This window comes from Peromyscus californicus, unplaced genomic scaffold (genome assembly GCF_007827085.1).
Source record: "Peromyscus californicus insignis strain IS unplaced genomic scaffold, ASM782708v3 Scaffold_7__1_contigs__length_154581171, whole genome shotgun sequence".
Taxonomy (NCBI): Eukaryota; Metazoa; Chordata; class Mammalia; order Rodentia; family Cricetidae; genus Peromyscus; species Peromyscus californicus.
Genome location: NW_026294595.1, coordinates 93,874,224 through 93,894,430, shown reverse-complemented (window position 1 = coordinate 93,894,430; position 20,207 = coordinate 93,874,224). Strand labels below are relative to the sequence as shown.

The following is a 20,207-nucleotide window of genomic DNA, read 5'->3' as shown; positions in this document are numbered from 1 at the left end:
CAGTTATCTTTGCAAACACCAATTATAGGCTGTTTCAGCTATCCACCAAAAGATGCAACACATAACACACTTAAAATAGCACACTCAATCTTTGAAACTGATTCAATTTTGAGAAAATGACAAAATTCTCCATGGCTATTCTCCTGAATGACATCCTACAGGACATATTTTAATGGCAGGTAGAAATTTGTTCTTGTACTGTAGGCTGAGAAGAGACAACTCCTCCACTCAGGAAACTGAGCACCAGGAATGGTGGCACACACCTTTACTCTACTCGAAGAGGCAGAGGCGGTGAATTTTTAAGTTCATAGCTAGTTTGATCTACATCTTGAGTTCCATGCCAACCAGGGCTACACAGTAAGACTCTGCCTCATAAGTAAGTAAGTAAGTAAGAAAGTAAATAAATAAATAAGGAATCCAGGATCATGACAGAAGGGGCTTTTTTTCACAGTGCTGTTCTCAGATTACAAGCTTCCAAATCTTATCAACAAAAATTTCTGATTTCAAGGTCATAGAAAAAGAAGCCAGACAAGAAATCGATGGGCTCAATCCTCCAAATATTCAGGTATAATCTTATCTGAATAATATACAATAATATTGGCAGGAATCTTTTATTTAAGTAGATTTCCAGTAGTGCTTAAGCCTATAAGCACAAAACACATTTTAGACTTTGAATGTTTTTTAAAAGATTTTTTTTTTTTTTTTGGCGGCGGCTGGGGCAGGGGGTGGGGGGCTCACAATCTCTGTGAGTTTGAGGCCAGCCTGGTCTACAGAGCAAGTTCCAGGCCAGTCAGGGCTACACTGAGAAAACTTGTCTCAAAAAAACAAAGTATTTTATTTTTAACTACACGTGTTTGTGTGTGTGTGTGTGTGTGTGTTAATTTTAGTGTGGGTTCAAGCAGAAAAGGCCAGAGCATTGGATCCTCTTGAGCTGGAGTCACAAGCACTTGTGAGTTTACCAAACATGGATGCTAAGAACTGAACCTGGATCCCCTGCAAAAGCAGTATGTTGACTGCTGAGCTGTCCCCCCAGCCCCACTGGTTGTTTTTGTTTTGAGCCAGGGTCTCCTGTAGCATAAACTGCACTCAAACTCTAGTGGAGCATGGCCTTGAACTCCCGAGCCTCCTGTCTCTGTCTTCTAAGGGCTAGAATCACCGGGTTTGAAGCCTGTTTTATAAATGTGTTGTGAGACTTGTAGGGGTAGGGAACTGCTAAGATTATTGATCTACACTAGAATGTCTATTCTGGATTTTTTTGTTTTCTTTTTTAAAGATGTTTTGTAGGGGTTGGGGATTTAGCTCAGTGGTAGAGCAATTGCCTAGCAAGCACAAGGCCCTGGGTTCGGTCCTCAGCTCTGGAAAAAAAAAAAAAAAATCAAGAAAATGTTTTGTATCTATGTGTAATGAATGTTTTGCCTGGTGTATGTATGTATGCACATGTGTGCTTGGTGCCATCAGAGGCCAGAACAGGGTGCAGATACCCTGGAACTGGTGTGAAGGAACAGATGGAAGGACACTGTATAGGTGCTAGGAACCCATTCCCAGTCCTCTGCAAGAGCAGCAGGTGCTCTTAACTGCTGAGCTCTCTCTCCAGCCTCATTTTTTTTTTCCTTTAAGACAAGGTCTCATGTAGCCCAGGTTGGCCTCAAATTTAAGATGTACCTAAGCTTGAACCCCTGATCCTAACGTCTCCACCTCCACAGTGTTTGGGTTGTAGGTATGTACCACACCCCAGCTTGCTATCTAATTATCTATCTATCTATCTATCAATTATCTATCTATCTATCTATCTATCTATCTATCTATCTATCTATCTAATTATCTATTTATCTATAACACTCCTCCTCTGTAAGCAATGCTTCTTGGATTTAGAGACTAGATAAAAGAAACTGAGGGATGGAGACACAGCTCAGTTGTATAGCACTTGCCTAGCAAGCTTGAGGCCTCACCTGAATCACACACACACACACACTCGATTTTAGCTGGGTGTTTGGGGTAAACATTTGTAACTATAGCACTTGGGAAGCTAAGGCAGAAGGACTGTTGCAAGTTTGAGGTCAGCCTGATCTATATGGCAAATTCCAAGCCAGTCAGGGAAATAAGACTCTGCCTCAAAAAACAAAATAATAACCAAGCAAAAACGCACTCCACTCCCCCATCCCTTTCCCAAAAAACAAAGAAAATATTGGATCTTACTTGGAATTAATAGGAAGGGGCCAGAGATGAAACACCATGCCTCTTGGCAGACTCAACCCCTAGATGAATTCTCTGTCACAGGCCCACACAGCAGTACTGTATACATGCAAATGATAAATCTGATCAAGGGAGACACTATACTATTTCAAATTTAGGACACTTGAGTTACATAAAATTGTTATAAAACACATAAAGTCAACCAAATTCTTTCATTTTAATGACAATTAATTTATTGATGGATTGAGGAATACAATTTTAATGGGACAATAAGGCACAACTGTGGATTAAAACAGTTTGCTATACAGCCAAGGGGGGGTAATAATCTTAGAAACTTTAAATATGTAAATCAAGAAGCCTCTGAAGTACTTCTCAAACAGATCAATATCAGACAATTCTTCCCTTTTATACAATTTGTATATTACATCATTTGATCACAAAGTAAGACAGATATTCCATAAAGAACTCCCCAATTCATGTAGACTCCAGCCATCCATCCTGGCCACTCCCCTGCTCCTTACTTTTCCTTTGCAGTGTTTTTGTTTGTTTGGATCCCCCCCCCCCCCCCCCCCCCCCCCCCCCAGCTGAGGACCAAACCCAGGGCCCAATGCTTGCTAGGCAAGCGCTCTACCACTGAGTTAAATCCCCAAACCCAGTTTGTTTGGATTTTTAATAGCAATTTCTTTCCTAAAGAACTGTTTACACATCTTGGATAGCCTTCCAAAGCAAAGAAGCAAGCAAGCAAGCAAGCAAGCAACATCAGAGAAAGCCAGCCCAGAGCAGATTTACACAGACACAGGGTAGAAGCAGCCTGATTCAATGAGGTCTAAACCAGCTGACATTAGCCCACAAGTTGAGCCGGGTCACTCAAAGACCTCTAATATCACTTTCGTTGGTGTCACCAGGGCCAGGCCCTATGCTCCTAAGGGATCCACAATGGTCTACACAAGGAGCTAGGAAGGTCATGTGATTAGGAAGCTCATGAGACAATACATGCAATGCTTGGACCAGGATTATGAACTGACTACATGGCTTCCAGCATTAAAATTTGCCAAGTATAAAATTCATTCGAGATTTTGTGCAAAACTTTAAGACACTGAGGACAATCTAGTTCTTTAGGACTGAGATAAGTCAGGCACTTCCATAACACTAGTCTTTCTGTTTGGAAATGTGAAGAATCTTCCAGTGTACAGAACACTGAGGCATAACCCATGCTGCAGAGTGAATGTGGGCAGCTCTCCAGCTCTTTAGCCTCTTCAGAAAACTACAAGAAGGCCCCCTACCATATTGTTAAAACAGCCACTGTATTGGTGACGATGTCCCAAAGAGAAGCAAACTGGAAGGATACGACTATTTTCTGAATGTCAACACTGTACTCAGAAAAGAAGCCACATAAATACATTGAAAATAAAAAGCCAGAGGTAGAGAGATCTGGGGAAACCACCTAGGAGACATGGCTCTACAAGCCTCACCATGACCACCTTTCAAGAACAACTTGTTCATAAGCCCTGTGATGAGAGTAGTGCAGGGGACCAAGAGAGTCACATGCTTCCAAGAGTTGTACTGGTTGCTGAAAGGCTCCTGGATAGGCAATGTCCCAGAGACACAGCCAGGAGAAGGTAGATACAAACCACCAGACCACTCACTAGCCTGTCACATCAGAGACAGGCTTGACAGCAGAGCCCGAGGTCAAGGAGACACAGGGAATCTCAATGAAAATGAGGGAGGCTGAAAGACCAAAAGGACAGAAGGCTGGGTGGCAGGGAGGTAGGAAGTAAAGGACACAAGGACACAGGAACATGACAGAGGCTCGATGAAGGGAAGGCAGCATGGATGCAGTCTCCATCCAGTGGGAGCTTTGCTGGCTGGTTCTCGACATGAGTCCCTCTCTCATTTCCGCAGACAGGATGGATGCATGGCATTCAGCAGCAAAACAGGGGAAGATGTCACTTACAATAGAGACCTGGTGGGTGCATACTGAACAGAAAAAGACTGAGGGTACCATTCTGTAACGCCCTGTTTATACACCAAAGGCAAGTCTGTGTGGACAAGAAAGACTTCAGGTTGTCATGCAAGAGCAGTAGTATTCTGGGAAAGGGGGATGATGGGATAGGGTGGGGCTGGAGGACAGAAGGAAGTTCCAGTTCTTAAATACTAGAAAGCAAGAATAATTTGGTCCCTGTCCTTTAGTGAAGAAACCGGATGCTCATTTTCTGTTCTACATCCACCTTCTCCAAAACCTGGAGTTGAAAAACAAAAAAAATAATTTATTGTTAAGATTACGACCATTCTGAGTACCCTTCTAAATAATGGGTGTCCTCTTTTTCTTCCTATGCATTTAACTTAAAATCAAGAGGTAAGGGGAAAAGGCTCATAAGAGCACACCCCTCCCGGAGGATCCAGAGAGCTAATGGTTGCTGGGGAGAGACATTTTCTTCAGTAGTGTAGCCCTTCATAAGTTCCCCCATGCTCCTGTAAGTAACCCCAATGAAACTCTTATCTTCACCCCCCCAAAAGACATGAACATAAATGTTATAATAAACTCACTGTAAATAACTAGTATATGCTAATAAAAAGGAATTGAAAGGAAAAAAATCAAAAGGTGGTAGACAGACCTTAACAAATTCTGTAAAGGATATGGCACTATCCCCATCCTGATCAGCCTCCTGGATGGTCCTGTCTGCAATGCTGCCCAGCTGCTCATCTGAGATATTCACTCCAACCATCATTCGTAGTACCTACAAGACCAAAAGCCTTAAAGGACACTTGAGAAAAAGCCACCTCAACTCCCCTTTCCTCAGATTCTTTCAAATTCACCAGCTAACGAAGTGAAATCCTTTGCTTCTTATCTAGGCCATTCTAAAAGAGGAGGTGAGTGGAACTCCAGCAAAGTCACTAAGTGTCTTCTTCATATGGACAGAAGTGATTCTTCCTGCTTAGACTACAAGCATGATGTCTGTTAGCACAACAGCCATACTGAGGCTGTGTTACATCATATGTGTTATGAATTCCATACAAGAATAAAACTGGGATACTCAGGTACTGTGAAACCCAGATAACCTATCCCTGAGTGTCCTCTTGCATCGGGCAAAGCAGTTCTTTACCGATGTAAGTCAGTTTGTTGGGCTGTTTTGGAATTCAATCCAAAAGCAGTCCTCCATGGGGGGCGGGGGCATTAACAGGCTACAGCCCACATAAATCTCCTTGAAGACAACTTGGGAGGCTGCTGTGGGACAATTACAAGTTGAGTCCAATTTGGGTGAACTTAGTGAAGACCTTTTTAAAGATGGGGGTATCTGGGATAGTGCTCAGTGGTAGAGTGCACACCTAGCAAACACAAGGCCCCAGTACCACACACCCACAAACATGGCACCTTAAACAAGATAAGAACTTCACTGTCCTCTTGCCTAATGGCTCACAGGCCTTCCTGTCCCCACTCCTTTACATCCTCTGCAAATAGTAAATGGCATGAGCTGTGAGCTTCTATTTCTTTTTTTCTTTTTAAAGATTTATTTATTTATTATGTATACAGCATGTATGACTGCAGGCCAGAAGAGGGCACCAGATCTCTCATCACAGGTGGTTGTGAGCCACCATGTGGTTGCTGGGAATTGAACTCAGGTTGGTTTGTTTCAAGACAGGGGCTATCGCCGGGCAGTGGTGGCGCACGCCTTTAATCCCAGCACTTGGGAGGCAGAGCCAGGCGGATCTCTGTGAGTTCGAGGCCAGCCTGGTCTACAGAGTGAGATCCAGGAAAGGCGCAAAGCTACACAGAGAAACCCTGTCTCGAAAAACCAAAAAAAAAAAAAAAAGACAGGGGCTATCAACCAATTATTAAAAACCAAAAGTTGTACCAGGTGGTGGTGGCACATGCCTTTAATCTCAGCACTCAAGAAGCAGAAGCAGGTGGATCTCTGCGAGTTTCAGGCGAACCTGATCTACAGAGAAAGTTCCAGAACAGTCAAGGCTACAGAGAGAAACCCTGTCTCAAATAACAAACAAAAACCCTAGAAGTTGTGGCTCAGTGATTAGAGCACTGGCTGCTCTTCCAGAGGAAGAGGAGATTTCATTCCCAGCCCCAGGTGGGAATGAGGTGGCTCACAACTGTCTGTAATTCTAGTTCTAGGGGATACAATGCCCTATTATGGCCTCCCTGGGAACCAGTCATGGACATGATACACAGACATAAGTGCAGGCAACACATATAAACTAAAATACTTTTTTTAAAAAAAGGAAGTAACATTACCAAGTATATTTGGGCAAAACCATTGCTATCTCTTCCAAATGTGAGTAACCAAGCAGATAAATTGATCCTCCAATGGCAGCCTCCTTAGATCTCAATTCAATCAGTCCCTGAGGTGTTTTGCTTGGAGAATGGTAAGCACTTAGGCTATGGAAGGGCTTGTGAGGAGCATGCTGCCTAATGTGTGAGGCCCTGGGTGCCATCCCCAATGTCACACGCACAAAAAGAATTACAGTTAGAATATATATGTGTGTGTTTGTGTTGGGAGGTGGACAAGAGTGGTGTGTGATAAACACCTTTATCTGGCCTTTTAATGAGGAGGAGGTGCAGAAGTGGTCTGACCCCGGGCCTGTGAACCAGCTGACAGCTGCTGTGTCTCCAGGCCTCTGTTCCCAGGCCAATACTTCTTCCATTTGTCTACCTTACCACTTACTAACCCAGTTGGAAGTTTATTAGCCAGTGGAAATTTACTGTTATTTAATTGTTCTTATTATTTAATTTCTATATGCGTGTTCCCTTTTTTGTGTGTGGTCTTCTCAATTGAACCCACGGCCTTCCACGTGGCACATGAGCATTTTGCCACTGAGTTACATCCCCAGCACTCATTTCAGAAGAGGGCACTGGATCCCTGAACTGGAGTAATAGGTGGTTGTGAGCCATCATGTGGGTGCTGGAAACGGAATCTGAGTCTTCTCCAAGAACAACCGGGACTCTAAACCACTGAGCATCTCTCCAGCCCTGTGTTTGGAATTTTTAAAAATCTGTGTGAAAAAGAAGGGTTTGGATGGCATTTTTCTCCCACTGTCTTTATAAGGTTCTCATATCTGAGTTATGCTAGCCTCATGAAATGGGTCTTGAAATAGAGCAACCCTCTCTACTTAAGTATAACTGACACATGATATAGACTATACATATTCACCAAATGCTTTAGAAAATACAGCGCCTAGAAACTTGGTTCTATTCTCCTACTTTGGAAAACCTCTCTTCTTGCTAGGCTAAAGTTTGTTGCCTGAATACCTCAACAGTCCAGGAGCACACGTGGAACAAAGCCATTCCTGCCCCACTGTGACTTTCCTATCCCATGTCACACGATTTCTTAGAAATCTTAGTAACAGATCTGGACCAGAGGATGAAAATATATAACTGAAGAGTGGTTGCCTCCATCTTTTCAGCCCTCAAAGGACATGGGTATAACTTTCAGTAAGACAGTATGCGTCTCATTGAAAAACCCTATTCCCATCTCAAAACAAAGGGCAAAGTCAATATCTGGTATGGATGGGGAGGGGATCATAAGACCCCCACCCATAGCTGAGGAGCTATTGGCAGGTGGCTGCTGGGGGGTGGAGTCTTCTCTTTCTTTCTTTTTTTTTTTTGAGACAGAGTTCCTCTGTATAACAACCCTGGCTGTCCTGGAACTCGCTTTGTAGACTAGGCTGGAGAATATGTTTTTTTTTTAATTGGGGGTGTGGCCATGCTCCAATGGATGGTCTCCATATGCACATAGTCAGCACTAACTGCACTCAGTATGTTATTTTTTCAAAAAGAACATACATTAGGAAAGAGGTGTATTAGAGAAAATAAGAAAAGTGGAGGAAGAGGACATATATGATCAAAAATATCACTACATGTATAAAATTCTCAAAAGAATAAATAGTAAATATTATGTGTATTTTTTTAAAGCAAGGGCCAAGGTACACTACCATTTGCCTCCTGTTTCAAGTTTTCTCATTGAAATATAGGAAGACTGAGTTGGTCCTTAATATGCTCAGAGTAGGCTTCAACTTGTAAGGTTTTTTTTTTTTTTGGTTTGTTTTTTGAGACAGGGTTTCTCTGGGTAGCCCTGGCTGTCCTGGAACTTGCTCTGTAGACCAGGCTGGTCTTGAACTCAGAGAGATCTGCCTGCCTCTGCCTGTGCTGGGATTAAAGGTGTATGCCACCACCTCCCAGCAACTTGTAAGTTTATTAAAGATAAAGATTTAGGCTGGTCACTTGGGGAGTTTGAGGCCAGCCTGGTGTACAGAGCAAGTTCCAGGATGGGCTCCAAATCTACACAGGGAAGCCTTTTCTCGAAAATCCAAAAAATAAAAAATAAAAAAATAAAATAAATAAATAAATAAATATTTAGTTCTGGTTTACTTTGGAGCAGAAAGTACTTTCCCTTTTCGACATATCTTGAAACACAGAACTTGCCCCATGGAAATTACTCGATGTGCTAGCTACCTGGAGTCTTCCAGAGTCAACAAAAGGGATGGTTTCCAACTGTCCTAAACTTAGAAAGAGATCGTGCAGTATGTGGGTCCCAGCTGGGAAACGGGCACATCCGCTGGAGCTGCAACGACCGGGAAGGGTTAACTGGGCAGATAGTGGCCACAGCAGTCCCTTGACTCTGACACCAAGCGAGACTAAAAGCTGAACTTATTCAGAGTCCTTGGAACTAAAGGATGGCCAACAAGCTGACCTGTCAACAAGTGAGCTCTCTGACCCAGCCGCATTACGGATTCCCCTTTGTCACTGAGCACCGAGGACAGGCAGCTTGTAAGTGGTGGAGACTGCCCATCCGTGAAGACTTAGTGACCCACTCCCAGGGCTTCTCGGCCTTTTATCTGCAACAGGACTCTTTCCAAGGCAGGGATTAAATGAATGTTCCCGAAAAGAAAGAACAAGTGCTGCCCATAAAAATGAAGTCAGGGCCCCCATTACACACTGTTCTGAAACTGTCCTACATACCTGTAACAGCTCATCGCGGGAGATCTTGTCATCTTTATCCAAATCATAGAGTCTGAAAGCAACTGGTAGGAAAACACGACAAGTCAGTGGGCAATTTGCAGTACTTTGTCCTTTCTCAAGGAGCTGAGCACACAAAGGACAGGAGACAGAAAACTGATACCCAACATAGACCTGTCAGAGTAACTGTCCTACTCTTCTTCAGTAAAGAACTGGGATTTCTTTCTCTTTTTGCTTTTTGAGAAAGAATTCTCATGTGGCTGAAGCTGGCCTTAAGCCTGATAATCAGCTACAGCTGGCCTTGAGCTCCTGATCTTTCCATTCCACCACTTAAGTGCTGGGATTACAGGCATCACAGTGCCCAGCAAGGACTGGAGTTTTCAATAAAATCAACAAGACTCCGATGTCTATATATCCCCACCCCATTGCCTAGAGCTGGGATTATAGGCGTGGATGATATACCTGACTTGTCATTCAAATGGGGCACCCAAACTCCAGTCCTCAAGACGATGCAGCAAATGCCCTGAGGCCCCACATCATCTCTCAGTCCCTGCCCTGCCTGTCTTACGTTTCTCTCTTTAGAAAGGCTATACACAAACTTTGCTCATGTCAATATAAGAGAGAGAATTCAGAAGAGTAAAACCTAGCCAGTTTTTTGCCGTGTTGTTTAAGACCTACTGTGTGAGCCGGGCAGTGGTGGCGCACGCCTTTAATCCCAGCACTCGGGAGGCAGAGGCAGGCGGATCTCTGTGAGTTCGAGGCCAGCCTGGTCTACAAAGTGAGTTCCAGGAAAGGAGCAAAACTACACAGAGAAACCCTGTCTCAAAAAAAAAAAAGAGCTACTGTGTGAACAGTATTTTGAGAACACTAGGTGATTTTGTAAGAATAAGAGATGAATTTACTGAAGTTACTGTTACATAACTGAATTCAGGTTGGTTTTAAACTACTTCAAGTAAGCCACTGTGATTTCTGGTTACTTATTATGTCTTTGGACCTAGGGTCGTGCTCTAGAGCCTACACTGACCTGGAACTACGTGGCCCAGGCTGGCCTCAAATTCACAGCAATTTCCTGCGTCAGTCTATGGGCCTGACCTACCATACCTGGACTGCCAAGCTAGGCAGAGTAATGCACACCTATAACCCCAGAACTTGAGAGGTAGAAACAAGAGGATCAGGAATATATAGCCAACCTCAGTTACACAGGGTGTTTTAGGCCAAGCTAGGCTACGTGAGACCTTGTCTCAAAAGAGAAAATAAAATAAAAGAGAGCTGAACCCAGGTCCTCTAGAAGAATAGCAAGTACTCTTAACTGCTGAGCCAACTCTGTAGTTTTTTTTGTTTGTTGTTTGTTTTTTGAGATAGGGTCTCAGTGTTGCCTAGACAAGCCTTGAACTTTGAACTAACAGAGATCTTTTGCCTCTGCCTCCCAAATGTGGGATTAAAGTCATACTTGATCGTGTCCAGCTCTTAATTTCTTGACTAGGCAAATGGAATGAGGATTCTCCTACAATCCCAGTCGACTTTTTTTTTTTTTTTTGTTGGAGATAGGGTCTTATGTAACCCAGGCTGGCCTTGAACTTACTGTTCTTCCAGAGAACTAAACACACACTAGGAGGCTCACAACCACTGGTTTCCTCCAGTTCCAGGGGCCCCAACACGTTCTAGTACATACATGTATGTGTACGGACACACATAGATAAATAAAAATGATTTTTTTTAAAGAGTGGGGTTTGGGGCGATGCGTCAGAGAGCAGGAGTAGCCTGAAGAGCAAGCTTTCAGCTCAGTGAGAGAGCCTGCCTCAAGGTAAGAGGGCAGAGAGGAGCAGAGGAAGAGCCCCAGCATCCTGCTCTGGGCTCCTCACTTACATGCAAGCCTGACAACATGTCTACGCCATAAAAGAGGAGGAGGACCAGTGTGTGGGGGGAGCAGCAGCAGCAGCAGCAAACTCAGAGAAATAGTAGTTTCATCCTTTCGAACCAAGATTAAGGGGAAAGAGTTCCCATGTGGCCCAAACCTTACCACCACCCACATTTCTAATATTGTTCCCATCCTGCCTTAGTATGGGACATTTGATAAAATCAGCAGGACTACTGGTGCATTAGTATTAACCGAAGTCCACAGTGTACGTTCAACTTTCCTGAGTCTTGGCAAATGCATACCCGGTATTACGCCATACAGAATAGTTTTACTCCCCTCCAGTTCCCATCTTTACCTCCCCGCCCTCGAAACAATCCCATCTACAGCTTCTGAAAGAGAACTCTGCAGACTGCACTCCCCAGGTACTAGGTCCTCTCTTAACCCAAACATTCTCCATCAGTTTGCATCGTCCTCTCCGTCTTCTTCTGTTCCCGCCTTAAAACAATGTATTGATCTGTGGCAATAAAATACAGTATTCAGAAAGAGCATAGCTGTCACCCCACTGTATGCTAACAAGAACAATTTTGGGAACTGCAGTCCATTTTGTATCCCAGAGATACACTAGAACTTTGAAGATACTGAAGCCTATCAGTCATTATAATAAATATGTTTGTTTTGTTTTGTTTTGTTTGACACAGTCTCACTTTGTAGCTCTGGCTGTCCTGGAATATACTAGGTAAACTAGGCTGACCTCACAGAGACTAGCTTGCTTCTGCCTCCTGAATGCTGGACTATAGGCTGTGCCATCATGCCCAGTCAACACAAACTCTGACCCTTTGTTGTTGTTGTTGTTTTTGAGACAGGGTCTCTTACATAGCCCTGGCAGACCAGGAACTCATCATGTAGACCAGACTGGCCTCGAATTCAGAGATCTGCCTGCTGTTACCAAAGGCAAGTTCTACCATTCCCTGTAGGTCCCTGGCCCTTTTTTTAAATGATTTTTGTTTTTTTTCAGACAAAGTCTATGTATGTTGCTTATCTGGCTTTGAATTTGTGATCCTCCAAGTATTCGGAATAATAGGTACACACAACTGTAACTGACTGATTTTTTTTTTCTGTGTATGTAGTAAAAAAATATAACAAAATTTGCAATCTTAGCTATTTTAAGAGTATAGTTTATTAAGTATACTCATATTGTTGTAAACCAATGGCAAGGAGATCTTTTTAAATTTTTTTTTTTTTTTTTGGTTTTTTGAGACAGGGTTTCTCTGTGTAGCTTTGTGCCTTTCCTGGAACTCACTTGGTAGACCAGGCTGGCCTCAAACTCACAGAGATCCGCCTGGCTCTGCCTCCCGAGTGCTGGGATTAAAGGCGTGCGTCGCCGCCACCACCGCCCGGCCTAAAATTTATTTTTATTCATCTATTCATTTATTTATTTGTTTTTCGAGACAATGTTTCTCTTTGTAGCCCTGGCTGTCCTGGAACTAACTCTGTAGAGCAGACTGGCCTCAAACTTACAGAGATCCTCCTGGCTCTGCTGGAATTAAAGACATGCACCACTACCGCCCAGCCAAGATAATTTTTTTAATAATTTATTTATTTTTACTTTATGTGCACTGGTGTTTTGCCTGCATGTATGTCTGTGTGAGGGTGTCAGATCCCCTGGGACTGGAGTTACAGGTAGTTGTGAGCTGTCATGTGGGTGCCGGGAATTGAACCTGGGGACTTTGGAAGAGCAGCCTGTGCTCTTAACCGCTGAGCCATCTCTCTAGCCCCTAGAAGTATTTTTGTTTTTTAATAAAATGAAAAAAGTTTATTTATTTAATAGGTATGTGGCTTGTTTTGTTTTCCCTGCACCACATGCATGTCTGGAACCCAAAGAGGCCAGAAAAGGCTCTTGGATTTCTCTGGGACTGGAGTTATATATAGATGGTTGTGAGCTGCCCTGTAGGTGCTGGGAATGGAACCTGGGTCCTCTGGAGGAACAGCTAGTACTTTTGTTTGTTTGTTTGTTTTTCTAGACAGGGTTTCTCTGTGTAGCCCTGGCTGTCCTAGGACTCACTCTGTAGACCAGGCTGGCTTTGGACTCACAGATATCCACCTGCCTCTGCCTTCTGAGTGCTGGGATCAAAGATGTATGCTACCACTGCCCTTCATAGCTAGTGCTTTTAACCTGTGAATCATGTCTCCAGTTTCTGGTAAGCATTTTTGTTTGTTTGTTTGTTTGTTTGTTTGTTTTGTTCAGCTTTTTAAAAAGAGATTCTCTATAGGGTATGGTTGTGCATGCCTTTAATCCTAACAATTCAGAGGCAGAGGTAGGGCTCTGTTGAGTTTGGAGGCCAGCCTAAATTTGGAATTATAGGCCAGCCAAGGCTACATAGTGAGACTTTGCCTTAAAAAAAAGAAAGAGAGAGGGAGAGAGGAAGGAGGGAAGGATGGATGGATGTAGGGAGGGAAGGAGGCAGTGAGAGATATCAATGTTGATATATAGACAAAGCTGCTTCAGAAGCTACAATTCTCTGAGGTTCTTGTAGAATATCCTTTCTAGACCCTGGGTCCACAGACAAAGGAATACATGACTGTGGAAAGAAAAAATGGATCTTCTTCTCAAAATGTCTACTGGACAGGTACCTGTGACTCTGAATGCAACACAAATGGATGATGTTTTACATGGCACATATTGCTGGGTTCTCAGTTGACCACATCCTGTTATTTAATGTATAGTAAAAATACGATACAACTTCCATCAGCAGACCCACACTCAAGAAAACTACTACTACCAAGCTGGGTGTGGTGGTGCACGCTTTTAATCCCAGGGCTCAGGAGGCAGAGGCAGACAGATTTCTTGTGAATTTCCTGTCTACAGGACAGCCTGATCTACAAAGAAAGTTCAAGGACAGCCAGAGCTACATAGTGAGATCCTGTCACGGAGAAATAAAAAAGAAAAAAGAACAACTACTGGTGGCTGAGGGAGGTGGATCTCTGAGTTCAAGGCCAGCCTGGTCTGCAGAGTGAGTTCCAGGAGAGTCAGAGCTATTCAGAGAAACTCTATCTGGGGAAAAAAAGAAAGAAAAAGTACACAACTACTGGCCCAAGGTCACTAAGAATGAGTGTTTAAGCAGCTTAAAAAGCAAAGGAAAATGGTAAACCATGTGTACTTTTCTAGGATTCTATGCTACAATTGATTTTTCCAATTATTCATTAACTCCTGGTCTCAAGTCAGGCAAATAAATTCTTACTATATAGTATCAAGATCAGGTAGGCATACACTAGAAATCTGCTAAAACACTAATCAAAGCTGGCCGTGGTGGCACTCCTCTGAGGGGAGGAGGACTGTCCCAAGTTTGAGACTTGCCTGGAATACACACTGAGTTCCAGCCTGGACCACAATGTAAGACTGTCTAGAAAACAGCTAAAAATAACATAATAAATAAAAACACTAACAACCCACAGACAGAAGGCTTTGCATGAAGCAACCAGTACTTGGTCTTGAAGGGAGAAAATGTGGCTCACTAGTGCAGTCCATAATAAACATGAGGATAATGCACAGAATTCTGTTGTCTGTATTTAGCTTTGTTTCTATTGAAATTTTCTGCTATTGGTCAAGCAGTGTAATGTTGTGGTAAAGCTCAACAGTAATTTAGTACTTTTGTTCAAAAATCTCTGTCCTAAATAACAAGATTCACTTCAGTTATTCTCAAACTGGCCATAAATGCCAACAAAAGGGAACTCATACTCCTCCCAAGAAGATGAGCAGATAAAGGCCAACAGCCACAAACTAAAACTTCATGGGGCATTTGTCAAATATATGAAATGTAGCATTACGTAATCTAACTTATTTGTATCTGTTCTAATATTTAAAAACCTTCTAGGATCTTTAAATCATCACGGGCTCCATTTAATCTGTGGCTGCACAAACTCTTGGGCACCACCACGCATTCTTTCAAGGCAGAATTGGGCTCAATCAGTTTCATACATTTCAATATCAACTTGTGTTGAAAGAAAAGTAGAAATTCAACTTCAACTTCCTGGAAAAGTGTTGTAAAGGACTGGGCAACAGTCCATGAGCCAACAAGGGCAGAAGGAAATCTAGTAAGTATCTAAAGAAAGGAGGCAAGAGGCAACAGCACAGGAAATGAAACATTGCCTCTGTGTTACTGGAACTTCAAACGCAGAATCCACCAATTCCTGAACAGATGGAGATCAGCATTACCTCACAGGCAGGGCCTAACCATCAAGAGATACTCCATTATAAGAGCAGGTAACACTTAGTGTATATACAAGGTACTGTGGGAAGCACTGGACATATATTAATTCTCACAACAGGAAGAATCTCTTAGTGGGGACTACAGATGTGGTAAGAGTGCTTGTCTGGCACACTTTATGCCTTGGGCTTTACCCCAAGCCCCTCAAAAATAAGGTGTGGTGGTATATGCCAGTAATCTCAGTACATGGGAGGTGGAGACAATGGAATTAGGAATTCAAGCCAGCCTTGGCTTGCCTAGGAAACATGTGATCCTGTCTCTAGCAGCAACTAAAATCTCTGAATGAGCTATGGAAATGATGTATAAAAGCCCTTAATATCTCATTTCACACAAGAGAAAACTGCAGCCCAAGGACCTCAGGTAACCTGTCCAAAGTCTCATAGGCAAAAAAAGGTGAATCAGGAATTCCAACTCAGCTTGGCTCCATGGACTGCTTTTATAAATGTTGAAAGAGTAAATGAGCACACAGATGATGGGGGAGAGGAGGAAATATGCTAAGCCACACAACTGACGCTCCTTACAGTGTAGTTTGTTGCTTCGGCTGTTGAGTGGTTCAGGTCCATTCACATCTTTGCTCTTTTCGTTATCCTCAATGGGTCGGAAATGAGCCAAAGTTCTCATGAATCCTCGGAAGTTTACCTGGTCCTCTCTGATTAGGAAATAGAACAGAACACCATGTCAATCGGGGTGGGCTCTTTTGTTTGTATGTTTTGTCTTTTTACAGTGTTTAGGGATCAAACTGAAGGACTTCCCAGTTAGGTAAGTACTCTGTCACTAAACTATATTGATTCATGGTGACTGTTTATGATGGACACAAGAAATGGCCAACACCTCGGGCCTGAGTAGCCTGAAAGTCCATATAACAAGCTTTCTTTCCATATGCATGCATTGCACCTCAGGTCTTACACAGTATCTCCATCCTAGAAGCCTCACCCCAACCCTGCAAAGTGGTATATTGTTCTTATTTATTAAATGATTAACTAGGCTGAAACAAGGAAAGTACTTAGCTATGGTCAGAGTTATCAACCGAATTTACTTATCTTTTCCAAAAATTAGATGTAGAGTAGGGCCAGCACCACACAGGAATAAAACTCTCTCTGCTTTGAATTCTGGAACAGCCACCATGTTAATACAATAAGGTATGCCTAAAGATATTTTAAAAAATCTTGCTTGTTTGTTTACTTATTCTGAGACAGAGTCTGACACTGTAGCCAGCCTGGCTTTGAATTCCCAGCAGTCCTGTTTCTGCTTCCCAAGTGCTAGGTTAACAGGTATAAGCCTATTACCATGACCAGTAACTTCGCTATGCTTTTCTCCCTCTCTTCCTCCTACAGTGCTGGGGAATCAAACATAGGGCTTCAGCTACACTAGGCAAGCACTTTACCACTGAGCTATAGACCCAGCCCTGTGGTTTTCTTTCTTTTTAAAAAAATAAGTTTTATTTCATGTGCATGGGTGTGTTGACTGCATGGATGTCTGCACCACTTGCACACCTGGTGCCTGTGAAGGCCAGAAGAGAGCAACCCATTCCCTGAACAGGAGTTCGCTTCCATGTGTGGGCTGGGAAGTGAACCTGGGTCCTCCTGAAGAGCAACCAGGGTTTTTAAACTTATTATCCATCGTTCCGGGCCCCCAGCCCTATACTTTGTTTTGTTGAAACAGAATCTCATCATGTAATCCTGGTTGGCCTGTAATTTACTGTGAATACCAAGATGGCCTTAATTTTTGAAAATACTCCTGCCTCTGTCTCCCAAGTGCTGAAATTACAGGCATACCCATCATTGCCTGGCTCCCTTTTCATCTTAAAAAAGAAAAAAAATGCTGCAGTAAAGATAAACATCGCAGTAAGGCATGGCAATAGAACCTGTAATCCCAGCACCCAGGAGGCAGAGACAAGAGGACTGCTTTGAGTTTAATCCAGTTTAGGCCACATAAGAGTACTAGGCCAGCCAGGTGGTGGTGGCACACACCTTTAATCTCAGCACTCAGGAGGCAGAGCCAGGCAGATCTCTGTGAGTTCAGGGCCAGCCTGGTCTACAGTGTAAGATCCACGACAGGCACCAAAACAACACAGAGAAACCCTGTCTCAGAACTCCGCCACCCCCAAGATTTATTTACTTATTTATTATATATACAGTGTTCTGCCTGCATATATTCCTGCATGCCAGAATAGGGCATCAGATCCCACTACAGATGGTTGTGAGCCACCATGTGGTTGATGGGAATAGAACTCAGGACCTCTGGAAGAGCTGCCAGTGCTCTTAAACTCTGAGCCATCTCTCCAGCCCAGCAGTACCTTTTCTCAAAACAACAACAAAACCAATCAAACAAAATAACAACAACAACTAAAAAAGGGCTAGGGATACAGCTTAGTTGGTAAAGTATTTGCCTAACATGCATGAAACCCTGTGCTTAAACCCCTAGTACCACATAAAATTGAGTGTAGTGGTTCATGCCTATAATCCCAGTGCTCATGAGAGAGGCAGGAAGATGAGAACAAGAAGTTCAAGGTCATTCCTGACTACATAAATTTTGGGATCAGCCTGAGCTACATAAGACCCTGTTTCAAAAAAAGGAGGATGACAGCACTTGGGAAGCAGTTAGGCAGATCTATTCAAGTTCAAGGCCAGTCAGAGTTACATAGTGAGGAAAAAAAAAAAAAAAAAAGAAGTAGTTTTAGGCTGAAGATGTAGCTCAGTCAATAGAATGCTTGTCTAGCATGCACAAAGCCTTGAGTTTGAACTTCAGCACATGGTCATAGTGGTATACTCCTACAATCCCCTCCACTCAGTGAGTAGAGAGAGGAGGATCTGAAATTCAGGGTAGCTGATGCTGAGAAGCCTCAGCAGGTAAAGGCATTTGCTGTTAAGTCTGATGACTGAGTTGAGTCCCCAGAACCCACAGAAGAAAGAACTGACTCCTGGAAGTTGTCCTTTCACCTCCATGCATGTATTCCTACCACACACACACACACATACACACACACACACACACACACACACAGAGAAAGAGAGAGAGAGAGAGAGAGAGAGAGAGAGAATGAGAATGTAATTAAAAAATAAAATAGCAACAACAAAAAGGAAATAATTCTAAAATTGAATAAATGAATTTTTTAACAGTTACAGGGTCACCCATGTGACCTGTTTAGTTAAGACAATCCTATCAGTCTCAGGTGACCTGCTTCCCAGAGCTACCTGAAAAAATCCTGTGAGGCATAGTGGCATATACTTTTAATCCTAGCACTTGGAGACAGACAGATCTCTATAAATTCTAAGCTAGCCTGGTCTACATAGTTCCAGGTCAGCCAAATCTACACAATGTGAGAACCTGTATCAAAAAACAAAAACAAAACAAAACAAAATCTCAGTCTTATCTGGGTGATCCCAACATTTAGGAGGCAGCAGTAGAAGGATTCTGAATTTGAGTTCATTTTGTACTGCAAAAGGGACCATGTTTCAAAAACAAAATAGAGTTTAAAAAAAGCCTTCGGTCTCTTCATGTAGATGTGACAGATAGTGTCTCTAAGTGTCAGGTAGACACAGTTCAGAGACCTACTAACGGGAGAGATCAAGGGAAAGCTAGCTCAAAAGGGTGAGCTTTGTTTCCCTCATAAAGCTATACTCCTCATGGAGTAGGATAGTATCTGTACCAAATGTAGGCTCTGCGCAACCAAGCAATATGGAGTACCGGGGGGGGGGGGGGGGGGGGGGGGTGGTGGTGTTATTACACAATGTCTATATAACAGAGAACCAAACATCCATGTTCTACTATCAAATTTTAATCTGAAGAAAAGAAAACCCTCCCTCTTTAGGACAGAGGAAAAATACAAGCCTGGGAGCCAAGCAGCACGTCTGATAAGAACAGGAGGCACCGGCACAGGCTGCCTATGCCCGGCCGCAGAAGACCGGAGAAGATGGCGGGCAGTAAACAGAGTAGAGGAAGGACAGCTTTGCCTTTCCAAACAGACTTCCAGAGCAATTCCAGGGGCCAGGCTCTTGCCAAGCCTGACAATCTAAGTGCATTCCCCAGAATCCAACTGGTGCAAATGAGAACTGAGTCCTGAAAGTTGCCCTTTAATTTACATACACAGAAAATAAATACATGTTAGAAGAAGGAGAAGGAGAAAAGGAGAAAGAGAAGGAGGAGGAGGAGGAGGAGGAGGAGGAGAAGAAGAAGAAGGAGACTTCTACAGGATGTTTCTCCAAGTAACTGACGGTGACTGAGGAGCTCGGGAAAAAAAGTTCACGAAATGACTCTAGTGAATGGACTTTCCACTGTGAATGGTCTGTGTGTAAGGCACATCTGTGGACGGGGTGCAGCGCTCTGCAGGTTCTCAAAGCACTCCTGACCACAGTGGTTCCTGACCACAGCAGGAACGGAGGAAGGGAAGGAGAACAGAAGAGTGCTTGGGTCCAACAGGACTCTGAATGGAGTGAGTCTTGGTCTGACTGATTCCTGCCACCCTTCCTGATCTAACTGGTCTTGAGTTTTGTTATTCAATTAAAACAAAAACAAAACCTTTTATGTGTATGGGTGTTTTGCTGGCATGTGTGACTGGACCATGTGTGTACCCGCTGGTTTTTATATCAACTTGATATAGGCTAGAGCTGGGAAGAGAGAACCCAGACTGGCCTCCCAAGTATTTTTTTTGTTTGTTTTTTTGTTTTTCGAGACAGGGTTTCTCTGTGTAGCTTTGCGCCTTTCCTGGAACTCACTTGGTCGCCCAGGCTGGCCTCGAACTCACAGAGATCCTCCTGGCTCTGCCTCCCGAGTGCTGGGATTAAAGGCATGCGCCACCACCGCCCGGCCAAGTATTTTTAAAGTTAGTGATTGATGTGGGAGGGCCCAGCACAGTGTGGGTGGTGCTACCCCTGGGCCCACGGTCCTAGATAGTATGAGAAAATAGGCTGAAGCCTTGGTGGTG

At 43.3% G+C, this 20,207-nt stretch overlaps 1 protein-coding gene across 1 annotated transcript in view; it reads right to left on the bottom strand.

Moving 5' to 3' along the window:
- Window positions 1–2,848: 2,848 nt before the first annotated feature.
- The window catches only part of Chp1 (calcineurin like EF-hand protein 1), a 31,373-nt gene continuing 14,014 nt past the window's right edge, over window positions 2,849–20,207 (bottom strand). Inside the window, exons 4-7 of the mRNA XM_052726494.1 lie at window positions 15,805–15,932; window positions 9,164–9,225; window positions 4,809–4,931; window positions 2,849–4,433 (exon numbers count right to left, since the gene is read on the bottom strand). Coding sequence (XP_052582454.1) covers window positions 4,380–4,433; window positions 4,809–4,931; window positions 9,164–9,225; window positions 15,805–15,932 — 367 coding nt within the window. The 3' untranslated portion in view covers window positions 2,849–4,379. The remainder of the gene's footprint in view (window positions 4,434–4,808; window positions 4,932–9,163; window positions 9,226–15,804; window positions 15,933–20,207) is intronic.